General features: G+C 40.9%; 5 protein-coding genes across 5 annotated transcripts in view; 2 read left to right on the top strand and 3 right to left on the bottom strand.

Annotated features, from left to right (window-relative positions):
- LOC148736611 (WD repeat and FYVE domain-containing protein 3-like) overlaps nucleotides 1-18,326 on the top strand; it is a 120,118-nt gene that overhangs the window by 2,759 nt on the left and 99,033 nt on the right. The window lies entirely within an intron of this gene.
- LOC148736614 (solute carrier family 22 member 18-like) overlaps nucleotides 1-18,326 on the bottom strand; it is an 81,949-nt gene that overhangs the window by 8,687 nt on the left and 54,936 nt on the right. The gene's annotated exons all lie outside the window — the stretch shown is intronic.
- On the bottom strand, nucleotides 421-5,562 carry LOC148736620 (tetratricopeptide repeat protein 28-like). Its single transcript, XM_088749157.1, has 3 exons — nucleotides 5,386-5,562; nucleotides 3,274-4,355; nucleotides 421-2,822 (listed from the first exon to the last, which is right to left on the bottom strand). Exons 1-3 carry the CDS (start codon nucleotides 5,560-5,562, stop codon nucleotides 2,765-2,767), a joined length of 1,317 nt encoding a protein of 438 aa, XP_088605283.1. The 3' UTR covers nucleotides 421-2,764.
- Nucleotides 5,818-18,326, top strand: part of LOC148736618 (uncharacterized) — a 23,610-nt gene continuing 11,101 nt past the window's right edge. The window contains exons 1-4 of the mRNA XM_088749156.1: nucleotides 5,818-5,840; nucleotides 6,023-6,105; nucleotides 7,375-7,955; nucleotides 8,028-8,209. Of these exons, the coding sequence (XP_088605282.1) occupies nucleotides 5,818-5,840; nucleotides 6,023-6,105; nucleotides 7,375-7,955; nucleotides 8,028-8,209 (869 nt within the window). The remainder of the gene's footprint in view (nucleotides 5,841-6,022; nucleotides 6,106-7,374; nucleotides 7,956-8,027; nucleotides 8,210-18,326) is intronic.
- LOC148736619 (uncharacterized) overlaps nucleotides 11,016-18,326 on the bottom strand; it is a 10,769-nt gene continuing 3,458 nt past the window's right edge. Inside the window, exon 4 of the mRNA XM_088747631.1 lies at nucleotides 11,016-18,255. Coding sequence (XP_088603757.1) covers nucleotides 11,443-18,243 — 6,801 coding nt within the window. The 5' untranslated portion in view covers nucleotides 18,244-18,255 and the 3' untranslated portion in view covers nucleotides 11,016-11,442. The remainder of the gene's footprint in view (nucleotides 18,256-18,326) is intronic.

Below are 18,326 nucleotides of genomic sequence, written 5' to 3'. Positions count from 1 at the left end.
GCATTTGTGTACCTACACCCAACATCGCTCTCGTTTGATATCACAGGGTGTTTTCGTAAGCTTTTTCAGGATGGAAACTTGTTCAAATTCTCTAACAAGTTTTTCACCAAAGTCTGGTCCTAGTGTGACATGTTACATATGGTTTGTAGTTAAGTTACTTATTCTGCATCCTATCTGTGCTGGTTAGCACGGGACATCAAAGACCCCCGTTGCACCTGTTTCAGGAAACAGTGCAACAGTAGCAGTTGAGTGAAAAACTGAGGGAGGTTGGGTCGGGACGTTTAACCTTTTCACTGCCATGATCTTATTAGTAACTCTCCTCACTGTCTGCCACAGAATTCTTGTGATGTTACTTTGGAGAATTTTGAATTTATCAACCAATAATCCTTAAGTTGATATTTTTCTTTATTCTCATCACTTGTCTGCTTGATATTGTATTGATATCGTAAGGAGAAATTCTCTCCTGGTCACTAATGGGAGTTAAGAGTTAAAGAAGGCCTGTAAAACTTATTAACAAAATGTCATTCCGCCCTCTTAAACCACCTTAGGCGGTGCTGTGACAAAATATCTCTTTTATGGTTTGTGGTTTTGGATTTTTAATCAAATGTGAAATTTCCTGGAAAATATAATGTCTGTAAATGTTCCATTCATAGAACGCACGGCCAAAACTTTATCGCTTAAACTGTTACTGTCTGCGGTTTAAAACCACTTCGCAATCATTAAATTCAAGTTTTGTCTCAGTGTAAGATATTCTTGGCTACGTGTGGATTGACAGACATGCGAAAGAAATTTCAGTCGATGTCGAAAGGTTAAAAGCTAAAAGTTTATTTACTTTTTACGTCCGCAAGAACGAGCAATTAACAAGCAATCAAATATTTTCACTTTTTGCTGCTATCTCATCTAAACGTTCCTCTTATCGAATTGCCTTTGGGGCTACTCCAAGAATGTTTTGAAGCTTTTCTAACTGATCATTCAGTTTAGCCACGAGTGAATTAATCTCGATGATCTTTGAAACAGTTCCAGGGTCACATTGGTTTCACACACTAACTATGCGTATAAAAAGCAGAAAAATCAAGCTCAATTCGAAACCAAGGGACCCCTGCAAAATTCCCATTAAAAAAATTGTAAACTACTGAATGTATTCTAGCCAAAGTCCTCCACAACGGGAACGTTGGCAGTAAGCCCAGTCTCCTTCCTTCGCAACCGTTGTTGGGTCTCGTCAATCAACAGGGGAAGAGAGGGCGTTGCGTGACAAGACCAAACAATGGTCTTGTAACACAACGGGGGAGAGAGGGCGCTGCGTGAAAAGAAGAAACAATGGCTGCGAAGAAGATTACGGTAGGTAGCACTCCAGTGAAGTTTAATTTTGCGTGCAATAATTCAGACGGTAGATACGATTGAGCTGAAAATACGTGTGTTAGTTGATTTTATTTAAATTAAGAGATTTTCTCCCCTCTCTCTCCTAAGATAAAAAATAACGCAATATTTCCGTCGCTCATTGTCTTTTCTACTAATCAAAACATCAGTCACGCATTGTTCCAACTGAACCCACCTAGCCGAAAAAATTCCTCTTGTATACCTAGCATGTCTATGTTTTCACTGTTTGTTACATCAGTGACTTGCGCACTTTTGATTCAGTTCTTCTGATTGACTTCTACTTAAATGTTTCGCGCAATATCTGTTCATTTTATTCCAAACTGACGTTTTCCTTAATGTCTAGTCCGCTGTTTCTTCTCTTTACCTTTGTTTTTTGTTAATATATTACATCCTTTTTTTTTTTTTTTTTCTTTTCTCTGGTTCTCTTGTTCATATCTTTTGCATAGTTCATTATCCTTTCTGTTTGAATATTGCGTAAGAATCTCACACATTGCTTGTTCTCTTCCCTGTTTGATTTCCATGTTAATATCTACCTCACTGTTTGTTGCAATTTATATTTGTTTTTTACGTTGGAATATATCGCCTTTTTTTCTGGGTTCTGGCCGATTGCGACTTCTATTTGCACTCTTGTATTTAATCACTGCATTAGCATCTCGCGCAGTGTTTTCTCCTAATTTTATCTCAACAATTTACGCGCTGTATCTCATCTTCCCTATTTTTGATGATTTATTTTTTAACGTTTTGCGATCTTTTGTAGCGCGCGCTGCTCTGTACCCTGTTTGATTGTTGCAGTTATTTCTTGCCCGCTGTTCTGTTTCCTGCCCTTTTTTTTTTTTTTTTCTTGCGTTAATATTTCGCGCGCTGTTTCTCCTCTTTTCTACTCGACTGTTTTATTTACTATGCGGGCACTTTCTGTTCCCTCTTCTGTTAGTTTGTTTTTTTTTTATTTACTATTTGGGCACTTTCTGTTCCCTCTTCTGTTAGTTTGTTTTGTTTTCGTACACCTGCGTACAGTTTTTATCACACTTCGATGATTATCACAATTGCATCCTACGGGAGAATTGAAAACTGGATCATAGCTATGTAGATCAAGAATTCATTTTGAGTTTGTGAAAACTTTTCTGACACTCTCACATTTTTAAACATATAGCCAACTTCCTGCATTCAATTTTCCCATCCCAAGTTATTTTACCTCCCTATTGATATACTTAATAGATCTAACAGCTGAATTGCAGGTTTCGTTATTGCACGCCTTCGAGTCAGCCATGCTTACAAAAGCATGCAAAAACTATTCCTTGACTTTAAAAAAAGACGAAAAACGTCAATGCAAAGAAATACCAGAGTCCATTTTAAGACAAGGAGCAGGAAGAAGAATCTTTGTATAGGATCAGTGATCATTCTGTTCCCTCTCTGGCTCATTGTTGTCCTCATTGAATTCATCTTTCCTAAAACAAACATTAGGCATTTGTCACTATTTCAAGTTTAAAGCATAAAGAATTGATTTCCTAAACTTTCCAAACTACTTCAAGATTATCATTTAATTGTTATTGTTGTTGATTTTTTACGAAATAAAGTTAACCTTTTTAGAGTTAGCTTAAGTTTCTCAGATTGCCTGTCCCGTCATAGCGTTTAGCATCGTATCGACGTTGAGAAATTAATTCTGACTAAGTTGTAAACAAACGAAACTCTAATTGAAGGTCAATTTTAGGAAGCAATTCATCAAAATCTTCCGGCTCCGAGTACTACTACATGAAGTCATCTTCTCTTTCTTGATGAAAGACAAAGACAAAAACCAAAAAAATAAACAAACAAAAACTAACCACAAGTTGGTCATGTGAAAAAGTTAAATGTGTTATTCAGTTTATTATAGAATATTGCTCGTTATATCAGACTTACCCACTTTCCGTAAAATCGAACGTCACGTTATCCCCCATCAACACAAACGGAGCCCATTGGAAAGGTTTGGGAAAGCCATTACTTCTCAACCATTGAACGGCCCGGTGAAGAGATTCACTGGCACTTTCTCCACGAACAAGGTGTTTGTAGAAATTTTTCATGAGCTTCGACGTTGCTTCGTCTTCTAAAGCCCACGATGCTACCAATACTGAACGCGCACCGGATGCTAAGAATGCTCGAGCGATTCCAATGACTCCTTCCTTTTTAACTAATCCACGCCCACTGTGACAACAGCTGAGTACAACCAGTTTAGCTCGCACTTGAACTCCTTGAATGTCGGACATTGTCAGGAGGTAGTCTTCCTCTTTTGGAGTACCCTCAATAGTACATTGAGGAGAGAGGGCAATCTCTCCTCTTTCGGCATTTCCATGTGCGGCAAGATGTATCAGACTCACTGAAGGTATTGCTTGAAGTACCGCCTGCTTTGTTGCGCGACTTCCTAACAGAGGCTGAACGCCTAGGAGTCGACCAACCATTTGTCCTTCCTTACTTGCATAGAATAATGGTGTAATGTCAGCATCTTTTCCATTGTAATGCACTTTGCCAACAGTAGGATCACCCACAACCAGTGCACCAGTTGGACTGTGATAGTCCTCTGAACATTCTTGAATAAGCCGGAGAGTTGTTAGAGAAGGGACGATGCGTATTCTGTACTTCTCCGATAAGTACTTTACGGTTGGTTTGTCACGCAAGGCAGCAAATGGGACTCGGTAAGAGAAACGATCCGGCACAATGATGATTTCAGGCTCTGTAAGTAAGTGTACCACGGGTGCGACGATCCATTGGTAGCACAAGTGATGAATTCTTTCGGTATCTTTGGTTTCGTCACCTCGCAAGTTTGCTCGGCTCTCTTCACGAAGAGATGTCGTCACGTTGTCATCCAAGGATCGGTCTTCGCAGTTCGCTGCGGGTAAAACGCCGAAGCCGATGGTGGTTTTTTTAAGAATTCCTTCCACATCGCAAACTTGCTCAGCATCAAGAGTGTTCACTTTCACTTCCTTCTCCTTGTCTGTCGCCAATTTCTATTGCGATGTCAAGTGCTTTCTCGTGATATTCTTTAGCCTTCTGATATTCGCCAAGGGAAGAAAACACATCTCCGAGGTTCCCGTTAACTGTTCATTCTTCTTGTCTGTCGCCAAATTCTATCGCGATGTCAAGAGCTTTCTCGTGATATTCTTTAGCCTTCTGATATTCGGCAAGGGAAGAAAACACATTTCCGAGGTTCCCTTTAATTGTTCCTTCTTCTTTGCTGTCGCCAATTTCTATCGCCATGTCAAGTGCTTTCACGTAATATTCTTTAGCCTTCTGATATTCGCCAAGGAAATAAAAAACATTTCCGAGGTTCCCGTTCATTGCTCTTTCTCCTTTGCTGTCGCCAATTTCTATCGCGATGTCAAGTGCTTTTACGTAATATTCTTTAGTCTTCTGATATTCGCCAAGGGATTCAAACACATTTCCGAGGTTCCCGTTAACTCTTCCTTCTCCTAGTCTGTCGCCAATTTCTATCCCGATGTCAAGTGCTTTCTCGTGATATTCATTAGCCTTCTGATATTCGCCAAGGGAATAAAACACATTTCCGAGGTTCTCGTTAACTGTTACTTCTCCTTGTCTGTCGCCAATTTCTATCGCGATGTCAAGTGCTTTCACGTAATATTCTTTAGCCTTCTGATATTCGCCAAGGGAACGAAACACAGTTCCGAGGTTCCCGTTTCTTCTTCCTTCTCCTAGTCTGTCGCCAATTTCTATCGCGATGTCAAGTGCTTTCTCGTAATATTCTTTAGCCTTCTGATATTCGCCAAGGGAATAAAACACGTCTCCGAGGTTCCCGTTAATTGTTCCTTCTCCTTCTCTGTCGGTAATTTCTATCGCGATGTCAAGTGCTTTCTCGTGATGTTCTTTAGCCTTCTGACGTTCGCCGAGGGATTCAAACACATTTCCAAGGTTCCCGTTAATTGTTTCTTCTTGTTTTCTGTCGCCAGGTTCTATCACGATGTCAAGTGCTTTCTCGTTATATTCTTTAGCCTTCTGATATTCGCCAAGGGAATGAAACACATCTCCGAGGTTCCCGTTAATTCTTCCTTCTCCTTGTCTGTCGCCAATTTCTATCGCGATGTCAACTGCTTTCTCGTTATATTCTTTAGCCTTCTGATATTCTCCAAGGGAATGAAACACATCTCCGAGGCTCCCGTTAACTGTTCCTTCTTCTTTGCTGTCGCCAATTTCTATCATGAGGTCAAGTGCTTTCACGTAATATTCTTTAGCCTTCTGATATTCGCCAAGGGAATAAAACACATTTCCGAGGTTTCCGTTAGCACAACTCGTAAAAATACTCAGCGATACTAAACAATAAAACGTCTAATTAACAATATATTTATTCTCCAAACTGTTGTCTGAAGAATATATTAATAGTGTAAAGAGAAGTTGCACGTGAAACAATTCTTCACTGTCAGAGTCTGAGAGTTAAAGAGGAAAGGCACATACACGATGCATGATAAGGAAATTCTGATGTAAAAAATTCAAAGATACCATGTTTTTTTACTTAAATTTTGGGGAAGTTGAAAAGAGAGGTAGATTTTGTTCTCGGTTTCTAAACGAATTTTTGTTTTACCGATTAAGCTGTTAGTTTTTTTTTTGTGTTTTTTTTTTGTTTTTTTTTTTCACGCTAGTGTTATTCATTTTTGTTTTGCAGGAAGAGCGTTAATTCAGTTTCTTACTTTGAGAATCTTCAGTCACACGATCAGAATACTAAACCAGACACTTCCTTGTTTGAAGGTAAGAACTAAAAATTTAAAAAAAAGTTTTCATTCCTTTCCCCCTTTTATAGCAATTTTCTTCGCTATCTCAAACCAAGCCTAACAGAAATCAAATTCAAGAACAGCAAATTCTGATGCAAACAAAAGCGCTACAATTTTCTCTAATGCACCTTATGTGTTCGAAACTGAAACTCATGCTGAAACATCTCTCAGCCGCAGTTTTAGTCTCTTTCTTCGTCTTTATATGTAATTTTTGGACCGATCAAAGTTAGCGGTTTGTTCTTACTTGAGCTGCTTGCATTTATCGTTGTTTCTTGCGGCTTTCGGTCTTATCACTCAAACAGTTAGGACTCTCAACAGAGGGTGTTTATTTTTGAAAAGATTACCAACTGAAAAACTAAATTTAGTAAGGATTATTTTTTTCCCGCTCTAAAAGAAAAAAATATATATATAGTTCGGGTTGAAATTTGAGGAAATTCAGCGATAGAAGAGTTCTAAGTCCAAACAATCTTATAACATTTGTGATGGCCTACAAAATTCGACTCGAATTTTGCTTTGATTACACAATATTTAAGGTCTGCGTCATATTGAGTCTTTGAATTTCTGACCTTTTCCGAAATTCTTCCCTCACATTAACTTGCTGGTCATTTGGAAGAATTTGGTGTTGTGTTAAGAAAACGCCATCAGCTGACATGTTTTCTTGTCGCTTGTTCACTGAATAATATGTTGATATGGGAAAGAGGAGCCACATGTTCCTCACTTCTGTAACTTGAAGGTTTTAAAGTTCAGACAAAGCGCATTTTAAACCAAAAATTTCTTATCACTGACACGCGAGCTCCAATATTTATTCAGATACCATTTGGGCAAACTGTGATGCAGGCCATCTTTCTTATGCTTTTTCTCGGACTGGGTTTCCCTCTGTACTGTCAATCTCTTGAGGCACCAAGTGATGCTAAAGAAGGAAATTATTGCAGCTGCTGCTGTCAAAATTTGCTCATAACCCTGCTGCAGGGTCATAACATCAGTTAATCCATAATCTCCATATTGTTCTTCATACGTTTCCTAAGGTGCTAATAAGGAGAATTTGTTTAATAATCAAGAACTGTGTTAGTTGGTGATCATTTCCATCATTCTCCTGACCTTAAAGTGTGATTGAGGGGTGATAATGTAAGGAGAAACTAGATGTTGGTCACTCTTTAAGGGTTGAAGGGCCATTTGGTTGCCTCATGTGCATACTCTGTAGGTCAATGGTCGGCACTAGGGAAGTTTTTAATTTGATTTACTCAAGGAGACGATAGCCTGACCCAAGGAGACGATACCCTGACACAAGGAGACGATACCCTGACTCAAGGAGACGATACCCTGACCCAAGGAGACGATACCCTGACCCAAGGAGACGATACCCTGACCCAAGGAGACGATACCCTGACCCAAGGAGACGATACCCTGACCCAAGGAGACGATACACTGACACAAGGAGACGATACCCTGACACAAGGAGACGATACCCTGACCCAAGGAGACGATACCCTGACCCAAGGAGACGATACCCTGACCCAAGGAGACGATACCCTGACCCAAGGAGACGATACCCTGACCCAAGGAGACGATACCCTGACCCAAGGAGACGATACCCTGACCCAAGGAGACGATACCCTGACCCAAGGAGACGATACACTGAGCCAAGGAGACGATACCCTGACCCAAGGAGACGATACCCTGACCCAAGGAGACGATACCCTGACCCAAGGAGACGATACCCTGACCCAAGGAGACGATACCCTGACCCAAGGAGACGATACCCTGACCCAAGGAGACGATACCCTGAGCCAAGGAGACGATACCCTGACCCAAGGAGGACTCAAACCGGTGCCTCCTGACACAAAACCTACCTGGCTAACTGTTTAGTCAGGCTGTCTTTCACTTAAATGTCAATAATAGAATGCATTTATATCACCTGTGAATGCACTCAGGAATGCTGAGCTGATGCAGCGACTAAATTTGGTGCCCAAGCTGTTGTTTGTGCTTCAGGATGACAGCGTGACAGACGCTACAGCCCACACCATCGCCAGTGTGCTGTCTGTGTTTCTAAGTAACACAAATGATATGAAGAACTTGCTAAGGTATGGCATTTGTTTAACTACACCCAACATCGCTCTGGTTTGATATCACAGAATATTTTCATAAGCTTGTTAAGGATGGAAACTTGTTCAAATTCTCTAACAAGTTTTTTACCAAAGTTTGGTCCTAGTGTGACATGTTACATATGGTTTGTAGTTAAGTTACTTATTCTGCATCCTATCTGTGCTGGTTAGCACGGGACATCAAAGACCCCCGTTGCACCTGTTTCAGGAAACAGTAAACAGTCAAGTGAAAAACTGAGGGAGGCTGTGTCAGGTCGTTTAACCTTTTCACTGCCACGATCTTATTAATAACTCTTCTCACTGTCTGCCACAGAATTCTTGTGATGTTACTTTGGAGAATTTTGAATTGTATCAACCAATAATCCTTAAGTTGATATTTTTCTTTATTCTTATCACTTGTCTGCTTGATATTGTATTGATATTGTAAGGAGAATTCTCTCCAGGTCACTAATGGAGTTAAGAGTTAAAGGAGGCCTGTAAAACTTCTTAACAAAATGTCATTCCGCCCTCTTAAAGCACCTCAGGCGGTGCTGTGACAAATGTCTCTTTTATGGTTCGTGGTTTTGGATTTTCAATCAAATGTGAAATTTTCTGGAAAATATAATGTCTGTAAATGTTTCTTTCAGAGAACGCACGGCCAAAACTTTACGGCCTAAACTGGTACTGTCTGCGGTTTAAAACCACTTCGCCTTCGTTAAATTCAAGTTTTGTCTCATTGTAAGATATTCTTGGCTACGTGTAGATTGACAGACATGCGAAAGAAATTTCAGTCGATGTCCAAAGGTTAAAGGCTAAAAGTCTATTTACTTGTGACGTCCGCAAGAACGAGCAATTAATAACAAGCAATCAAATATTTTCACTTTTTGCTGCTATCTCATCTAAACGTTCGTCTTATCGAATAGCCTTTGGGGCTACTCCAAGAACGTTTTGAAGCTTTTCTAACCGATCATTTAGTTTAGCCACGAGTGAATTAATCTCGATGATCTTTGAAACAGTTCCAGGGTCACATTGGTTTCACACACTAACTATGCGTGTAAAAAGCAGAAAAATCAAGCTCAATTCGAAACCAAGGGACCCCTGCAAAATTCCCATTAAAAAAATTGTAGACTACTCAATGTATTCTAGCCAAAGTCCTCCGCAACGGGAACGTTGGCAGTAAGCCCAGTCTCCTTCCTTTGCAACCGTTTTTGGGTCTCGTCAATCAACAGGGGAAGAGAGGGCGTTGCGTGACAAGACCAAGCAATGGTCTTGTCACACAACGGAGGAGAGACGGCGCTGCATGAAGAGAACAAACAATGGCTGCGAAGAAGATTACGGTAGGTAGCACCCTAATGCAGTTTAATTTTGCCTGCAATAATTCAGACGGCAGATATGATAGAGCACAAAATATGTATGTTAGTTTATTTTATTTAAATTAAAATATTTTTCCCCTATCTCTCCTAAGATAAAATAACGCAATATTTCCGTTGCTCATTGTCTTTTCTACAAATAAAAACATCAGTCGCGCATTGTTCCAACTGAACCCACCTAGCCGAAAAAATTCCTCTTGTATACCTAGCGTGGCTATGTTTTCACTGTTTGTTACATCAGAATCTTGCGCACTTTTTATTCACTTCTTCTGATTGACTTCTACTTAAATGTTTCGGACAATATCTGTTCATTTTTTTCCAAACTGACGTTTTCCTTAATGTCTAGTCCGCTGTTTCTTCTCTTTACCTTTGTTTTTTGTTAATATATTACACCCCGTTTTTTTTTTTCTTTTCTCTGTTTGGTTCTTTTGTTCATATCTTTTGCATAGTTCATTATCCTTTCTGATTGAATATTGCGTAAGAATCTCACACATTGCTTGTTCTCTTCCCTGTTTGATTTCCAAGTTAATATCTAACTCACTGTTTGTTGCAATTTATATTTGTTTTTTACGTTAGAGTCTAACGCCTTTTTTTCTGGATTCTGGCCGATTGTGACTTCTATTTGCACTCTTGTGTTTGATCAGTGCATTAGCATCTCGCGCAGTGTTTTCTCCTAATTTTATCTCAACAATTTACGCGCTGTATCTCATCTTCTCTATTTTTGATGATTTTTTTTTAACGTATTGCGATCTGTCTCTTCCTTCTCCATTTAAATTTAAGATTGTTTTGTAGCGCGTGCTGTTCTGTACCCTGTTTGATTGTTGCAGTTATTTCTTGCCCGCTGTTCTCTTTCCTGCCCTTTTTTTTTTTTTGCGTTAATATTTCGCGCGCTGTTTCTTCTCTTTTCTACTCGATTGTTTTATTTACTATTTGGGCACTTTCTGTTCCCTCTTCTGTTAGTTTGTTTTGTTTTCGTGCACCTGCGTACGGTTTTTATCACACTTTGATGATTATCACAATTGCATCCTACGGGAGAATTGAAAACTGAATCATAGCTATGTACATCAAGAATTCATTTTGAGTTTGTGAAAACTTTTCCGACACTCACATTTTTAAACATATGGCCAACTTCCTGCATTCAATTTTCCCATCCCAAGTTATGTTACCTCCCTATTGATATACTTAATAGATCTAACAGCTGAATTGCAGGTTTCGTTATTGCTCGCCTTCGAGTCAGCCATGCTTACAAAAGCAGGCAAAAACTATTGCTTGACTTTAAAAAAAAGACGAAAAACGTCAATGCAAAGAACTACCAGAGTCCATTTTAAGACAACGAGCAAGAAGAAGAATCTTTGTGTAGGATCAGTGGTCATTCTGTTCCCTCTCTGGCTCATTGTTGTCCTCATTGAATTCATCTTTCCTAAAACAAACATTAGGCATTTGTCACTATTTCAAGTTTAAAGCATAAAGAATTGATTTCCTAAACTTTCCAAACTACTTCAAGATTATCATTTAATTGTTATTGTTGTTGATTTTTTACGAAATAAAGTTAACTTTTTTAGAGTTAGCTTAAGTCTCTCAGATTGCCTGTCCCGTCATAGCGTTTAGCATCGTATCGACTTTGAGAAATTATTTCTGACTAAGTTCTACACAAACGAAACTCTAATTCAAGGTCAATTTTAGGAAGCGATTCATCAAAATCTTCCGGCTCCGAGTACTACTACATGAAGTCATCTTCTCTTTCTTGACATTTTATGGATGAAAGACAAAGACAAAAACAAACAAACAAAAACTAACCACAAGTCAGTCAAGTAAAAAAGTTAAATGTGTTATTCAGTTTATTATTGAATATTGCTCGTTATGTCAGACTTCCCCACTTTCCGTAAAATCCAATGTCACGTTATCCCCCATCAATACAAACGGAGCCCATTGGGAAGGTTTGGGAAAGCCATTGTTTCTCAACCATTGAACGGCCCGGTGAAGAGATTCACTGGCACTTTCTCCACGAACAAGGTGTTTGTAGAAATTTTTCATAAGATTCGACGTTGCTTCGTCTTCTAAAGCCCACGATGCTACCAACACTGAACGTGCACCGGATGCTAAGAATGCTCGAGCGATTCCAATAACTCCTTCCTTTTTAACTAATCCACGCCCACTATGACAACAGCTAAGTACAACCAGTTTAGCTCGCACTTGAACTCCTTGAATGTCGGACATTGTCAGGAGGTAGTCTTCCTCTTTTGGAGTACCCTCAATAGTACATTGAGGAGAGAGGGCAATCTCTCCTCTTTCGGCATTTCCATGTGCGGCAAGATGTATCAGACTCACTGAAGGTATTGCTTGAAGTACCGCCTGCTTTGTTGCGCGACTTCCTAACAGAGGCTGAACGCCCAGCAGTCGACCAACCATTTGTGCTTCCTTACTTGCATAGAATAATGGTGTAATGTCAGCATCTCGTCCATTGTAATGCACTTTGCCAACCGTAGGATCACCCACAACCAGTGCACCAGTTGAACTGTGATAGTCCGCTGGACATTCTTGAATAAGCCGGAGAGTTGTTAGAGAAGGGACAATGCGTATTCTGTACTTCTCCGATAAGTACTTTCCGGTTGGTTTATCACGCAAGGCAGCAAATGGGACTCGGTAAGAGAAACGATCCGGCACAATGATGATTTCAGGCTCTGTAAGTGAGTGTACCACGGGTGCGACGATCCATTGGTAGCACAAGTGATGAATTCTTTCGGTATCTTTGGTTTCGTCACCTCGCAAGTTTGCTCGGCTCTCTTCACGAAGAGATGTCGTCACGTTGTCATCCAATGATCGGTCTTCGCAGTTCGCTACGGGTAAAACGCCGAAGCCGGTGGCGGTTTTTTTGAAAATTCCTTCCACATCGCAAACTTGCTCCGCATCAAGAGTGTTCACTTTCACTTCGTCTGTTGCTCGACAGCAAATGTCTCCATTTGGTTTCAGTGCCCAGACAAAAACTTGCCGCTCTAAGTACGAAATGTACAAAAAAACACAGTTACTTTCTCTTTTGACGATGTTTTCAATCCCAAACCATGATTGTGGATCAGCTGAGATGTGGCTTTTCAGAGAGTACTTGTCTGCCATGAATTCTGCGAGGACTCTTGCTCGTCCTAGCTCCTCAACATAAAGGGCATCTTGAAATTTTCCGGTCTTCCAAAGCATCACAGTGAGTAGCTGGTAGGGATAACTACCGCGTCTCTCTAATAGAGACATTTCAAATTCACTGTTTCCTTTCAGAGAAGTTCTGATTTGTTCGTACTTTCCAATACATTGAAGGAGGTGTTTCTTTGCATCCACAATCTCGGAATGCGCTAGTTTTAGCAAAGAAATACCGAGAAAGCTTTCAAACTCGCACATTTTATGTCCTATTTGACTGCTTAGGGAGCACGCTTTCTCTAAATAATCTTTTGCCTTGCCACATTCACCAAGCGATCGGGAAAATCTTCCAAGGTTTACGTAAATTGTTGCTTCGAGTCCTCTATAGCCACATTCTCTGCTGATGGTGAGCGCCTTCTCAAAATGTTCTTTTGCCTTCTCGTTGTCATTCACAGAAGCAAATACAGACCCTAATTTAGAAGTAGCGCGGGCTTCTAGGTTTCTGGCACCAATTGCTAAACTGACGCTGACTGCTTTGTCCAAATATTCTTTAGCTTGCTTATTTTTTCCAAGCCCATGATAAGCATGTCCAAGACGAAGGCACTCTCCACCCTCTCCTTGTTTGTCGCCAATTTCTATCGCGATGTCAAGTGCTTTCTCGTGATATTCTTTAGCCTTCTGATATTCGCCAAGGGAATCAAACACAGTTCCGAGGTTCCCGTTCGATGTTCCCTGTCCTCTTGTGTCGCCAGTTTCTATCGCGATGTCAAGTGCTTTCTCGTAATATTCTTTAGCCTTCTGATATTCGCCAAGGGAATTAAACACAGTTCCCAGGTTCTCGTTCGATGTTCCCTGTCCTTTTCTGTCGCCAATTTCTATCGCAATGTCAAGTGCTTTCTCGTAATATTCTTTAGCCTTCTGATATTCGCCAAGGGAATGAAACACAGTTCCGAGGTTCCCGTTCGATGTTCGCTGTCCTCTTGTGTCGCCAATTTCTATCGCGATGTCAAGTGCTTTCTCGTAATATTCTTTAGCCTTCTGATATTCGCCAAGGGAATCAAACACAGTTCCGAGGTTCCCGTTCGATGTTCCCTGTCCTCTTGTGTCGCCAATTTCTATCGCAATGTCAAGTGCTTTCGCGTGATATTCTTTAGCCTTCTGATATTCGCCAAGGGAATTAAACACATTTCCGAGATTCCCGTTCATTCTTCCTTCTTCTCTTCTGTCCCCAATTTCTATCGCGATGTCAAGTGCTTTCTCGTAATATTCTTTAGCCTTCTGATATTCGTCAAGGGAATTAAACACATTCCCGAGGTTCCCGTTAATTCTCCCTTCTTCTCTTCTGTCGCCAATTTCTATCGCGATGTCAAGTGCTTTCTCGTAATATTCTTTAGCCTTCTGATATTCGCCAAGGGAATCAAACACAGTTCCGAGGTTCACGTTAATTGTTCCCTCTCCTTTTCTGTCGCCAATTTCTATCGCGATGTCAAGTGCTTTCTCGTAATATTCTTTAGCCTTCTGATATTCGCCAAGGGAATTAAACACATTTCCGAGGTTCCCGTTCGATGTTCCCTGTCCTCTTGTGTCGCCAATTTCTATCGCGATGTCAAGTGCTTTCTCGTAATATTCTTTAGCCTTCTGATATTCGCCAAGGGAATCAAACACACTTCCGAGGTTCCCGTTCGATGTTCCCTCTCCTTTTCTGTTGCCAATTTCTATCGCGATGTCCAGTGCTTTCTCGTAATATTCTTTAGCCTTCTGATATTCGCCAAGAGAACTAAACATATTTCCGAGGTTCCCGTTAATTCTTCCTTCTCTTCTGTCGCCAATTTCTATCGCGATGTCAAGTGCTTTCTCGTAATATTCTTTAGCCTTCTGATATTCGCCAAAGGAATCAAACAAAGTTCCGAGGTTCCCGTTATTTGCTCCTTCTCCTTTTCTGTCGCCAATTTTTATCGCGATGTCAAGTGCTTTCTCGTAATATTCTTTAGCCTTCTGATATTCGCCAAGGGAATCAAACACACTTCCGAGGTTCTCGTTAATTCTTCCCTCTCCTTTTCTGTCGCCAATTTCTATCGCGATGTCAAGTGCTTTCTCGTAATATTCTTTAGCCTTCTGATATTCGCCAAGGGAATCAAACACAGTTCCGAGGTTCTCGTTAATTCTTCCCTCTCCTTTTCTGTCGCCAATTTCTATCGCGATGTCAAGTGCTTTCTCGTAATATTCTTTAGACTTCTGATATTCGCCAAGGGAATGAAACACATTTCCGAGGTTCCCGTTCGATGTTTCCAGTCCTCTTGTGTCGCCAATTTCTATCGCGATGTCAAGTGCTTTCTCGTGATATTCTTTAGCCTTCTGATATTTGCCAAGGGAATGAAACACTTCTCCGAGCTTCCCGTTCAATGTTCCCTCTCCTCTTCTGTCGCCAGTTTCTATTGCGATGTCAAGTGCTTTCTCGTAATATTCTTTAGCCTTCTGATACTCACCAAGGGAATCAAACACAGTTCCGAGGTTCCCGTTCGATGTTCCCTGTCCTGTTGTGTCGCCAACTTCTATCGCGATGTCAAGTGCTTTCTCGTGATATTCTTTAGCCTTCTGATATTCGGCAAGGGAATAAAACACATTTCCGAGGTTCCCGTTAATTGTTCCCTGTCCTCTTGTGTCGCCAATTTCTATCGCGATGTCAAGTGCTTTCACGTAATATTCTTTAGCCTTCTGATATTCGCCAAGGAAATAAAACACAGTTCCGAGGCTCCCGTTAACTGTTCCTTCTCCTTTTCTGTCGCCAATTTCTATCGCGATGTCAAGTGCTTTCTCGTAATATTCTTTAGCCTCCTGATATTCGCCAAGGGAATTAAACACAGTTCCGAGGTTCCCGTTCGATGTTCCCTGTCCTCTTGTGTCGCCAATTTCTATCGCGATGTCAAGTGCTTTCTCGTAATATTCTTTAGCCTCCTGATATTCGCCAAGGGAATTAAACACATTTCCGAGGTTCCCGTTAATTCTTCCTTCTTCTCTTCTGTCGCCAATTTCTATCGCGATGTCAAGTCCTTTCTCGTAATATTCTTTAGCCTTCTGATATTCGCCAAGGGAATGAAAGACATTTCCGAGGTTCCCGTTCGATGTTCCCTGTCCTCTTGTGTCGCCAATTTCTATCGCGATGTCAAGTGCTTTCTCGTGATATTCTTTAGCCTTCTGATATTCGTCAAGGGAATAAAACACATTTCCGAGGTTCCCGTTAATTGTTCCCTCTCCTCTTCTGTCGCCAATTTCTATCGCGATGTCAAGTGCTTTCTCGTAATATTCTTTAGCCTTCTGATATTCGCCAAGGGAATTAAGCACATTTCCGAGGTTCCCGTTCGATGTTTCCAGTCCTCTTGTGTCGCCAATTTCTATCGCGATGTCAAGTGCTTTCTCGTAATATTCTTTAGCCTTCTGATATTCGCTAAGGAAATCAAACACATTTCCGAGGTTCCCGTTAATTCTTCCCTCTCCTCTTCTGTCGCCAATTTCTATCGCGATGTCAAGTGCTCTCACGTAATACTCTTTAGCCTTCTCATATTCGCCAAGGAAATAAAACACAGTACCGATGTTCCTGTTAATTGTTCCTTCTTCTCTTCTGTCGCCAATTTCTATCGCGATGTCAAGTGCTTTCTCGTAATATTCTTTAGCCTTCTGATATTCGCCAAGGGAATGAAACACATTTCCGAGGTTCCCGTTCGATGTTCCCTGTCCTCTTGTGTCGCCAATTTCTATCGCGATTTCAAGTGCTTTCTCGTGATATTCTTTAGCCTTCTGATATTCGTCAAGGGAATAAAACACATTTCCGAGGTTCCCGTTAATTGTTCCCTCTCCTCTTCTGTCGCCAATTTCTATCGCGATGTCAAGTGCTTTCTCGTAATATTCTTTAGCCTTCTGATGTTCGCCAAGGGAATTAAACACATTTCCGAGGTTCCCGTTCGATGTTCCCTGTCCTCTTGTGTCGCCAATTTCTATCGCGAATTCAAGTGCTTTCTCGTGATATTCTTTAGCCTTTTGATATTCGTCAAGGGAATAAAACACATTTCCGAGGTTCCCGTTAATTCTTCCCTCTCCTCTTCTGTCGCCAATTTCTATCGCGATGTCAAGTTCTTTCTCGTAATATTCTTTAGCCTTCTGATATTCGCCAAGGGAATCAAACACAGTTCCGAGGTTCCCGTTCGATGTTCCCTCTCCTTTTCTGTCGCCAATTTCTATCGCGATGTCAAGTGCTTTCTCATAATATTCTTTAGCCTTCTGATATTCGCCAAGGGAATTAAACACATTTCCGAGGTTCCCGTTCGATGGTCCCTGTCCTCTTGTGTCGCCAATTTCTATCGCGATGTCAAGTGCTTTCTCGTAATATTCTTTAGCCTTCTGATATTCGCCAAGGGAATCAAACACAGTTCCGAGGTTCCCGTTCGATGTTCCTTCTCCTTTTCTGTCGCCAATTTCTATCGCGATGTCAAGTGCTTTCTCGTGATATTCTTTAGCCTTCTGATATTCGTGAAGGGAATAAAACACATTTCCGAGGTTCCTGTTAATTCTTCCTTCTCCTCTTCTGTCACCAATTTCTATCGCGATGTCAAGTGCTTTCTCGTAATATTCTTTAGCCTTCTGATATTCGCCAAGGGAATCAAACACAGTTCCGAGGTTCCCGTTCGATGTTCCCTCTCCTTTTCTGTCGCCAATTTCTATCGCGATGTCAAGTGCTTTCTCGTGATATTCTTTAGCCTTCTGATATTCGTGAAGGGAATAAAACACATTTCCGAGGTTCCTGTTAATTCTTCCTTCTCCTCTTCTGTCACCAATTTCTATCGCGATGTCAAGTGCTTTCTCGTAATATTCTTTAGCCTTCTGATATTCGCCAAGGGAATCAAACACAGCTCCGAGTTTCCCGTTACTTGTTCCTTCTCGTTTTCTGTCGCCAATTTCTATCGCGATGTCAAGTGCTTTCTCGTAATATTCTTTAGCCCTCTGATATTCGCCAAGGGAATGAAACACAGTTCCGAGGTTTCCGTTAATTGCCCCTTCTCCTTTTACATCGCCAATTTTTATTACGATGTCAAGTGCCTTTTGGTAGTGTTTTTTTGCCTCCTGCATTGTTGCTAGGTTATAGCATACACACCCAAGTCTATCATGAACCATTGCTTCTTCTTCTCGTGTGTGGCCAATCGATTTTGCGATGGTGAGTGCGCTGTTGAAAAGTTGCTTGGCCTCTAAAAACCGGGTTTGTGCTTCATATTTGTCTCCCAGTAGTCTTGTTAGTATTCCCGCGCGATGGAACGTGTAAAGAAGATTGGTTGCATATCTTGCCGCATTTGTGTAACCAGAGATGGCGTAGTACGCATTGAAAAGTACATCGGTAATATCAAGGCCAATACCAGAGTTAAGGTTTTGAAGTAGAATTGCAGACTCATTACATAACTCAGTGGCTTGCAGGTCACGATCAGTGTTGAGAAGAAATATGGCGACATCTAAACCTATCCGGATTGATTTCAGAATGTCTGCAACGTCACTCATTATGGTTCTCTCCTGTTTGTTGTCGTGGGAAAGGGAACACAAGAAAGGAAACTTTTAAAAAATGAAAATGATAAATATAGGAG

This window comes from Stylophora pistillata, chromosome 2 (assembly GCF_964205215.1).
Source record: "Stylophora pistillata chromosome 2, jaStyPist1.2, whole genome shotgun sequence".
Taxonomy (NCBI): domain Eukaryota; kingdom Metazoa; phylum Cnidaria; class Anthozoa; order Scleractinia; family Pocilloporidae; genus Stylophora; species Stylophora pistillata.
The sequence above is the reverse complement of the archived record's forward strand: the minus strand, read 5'-3'. Positions and strand labels throughout refer to the sequence as shown.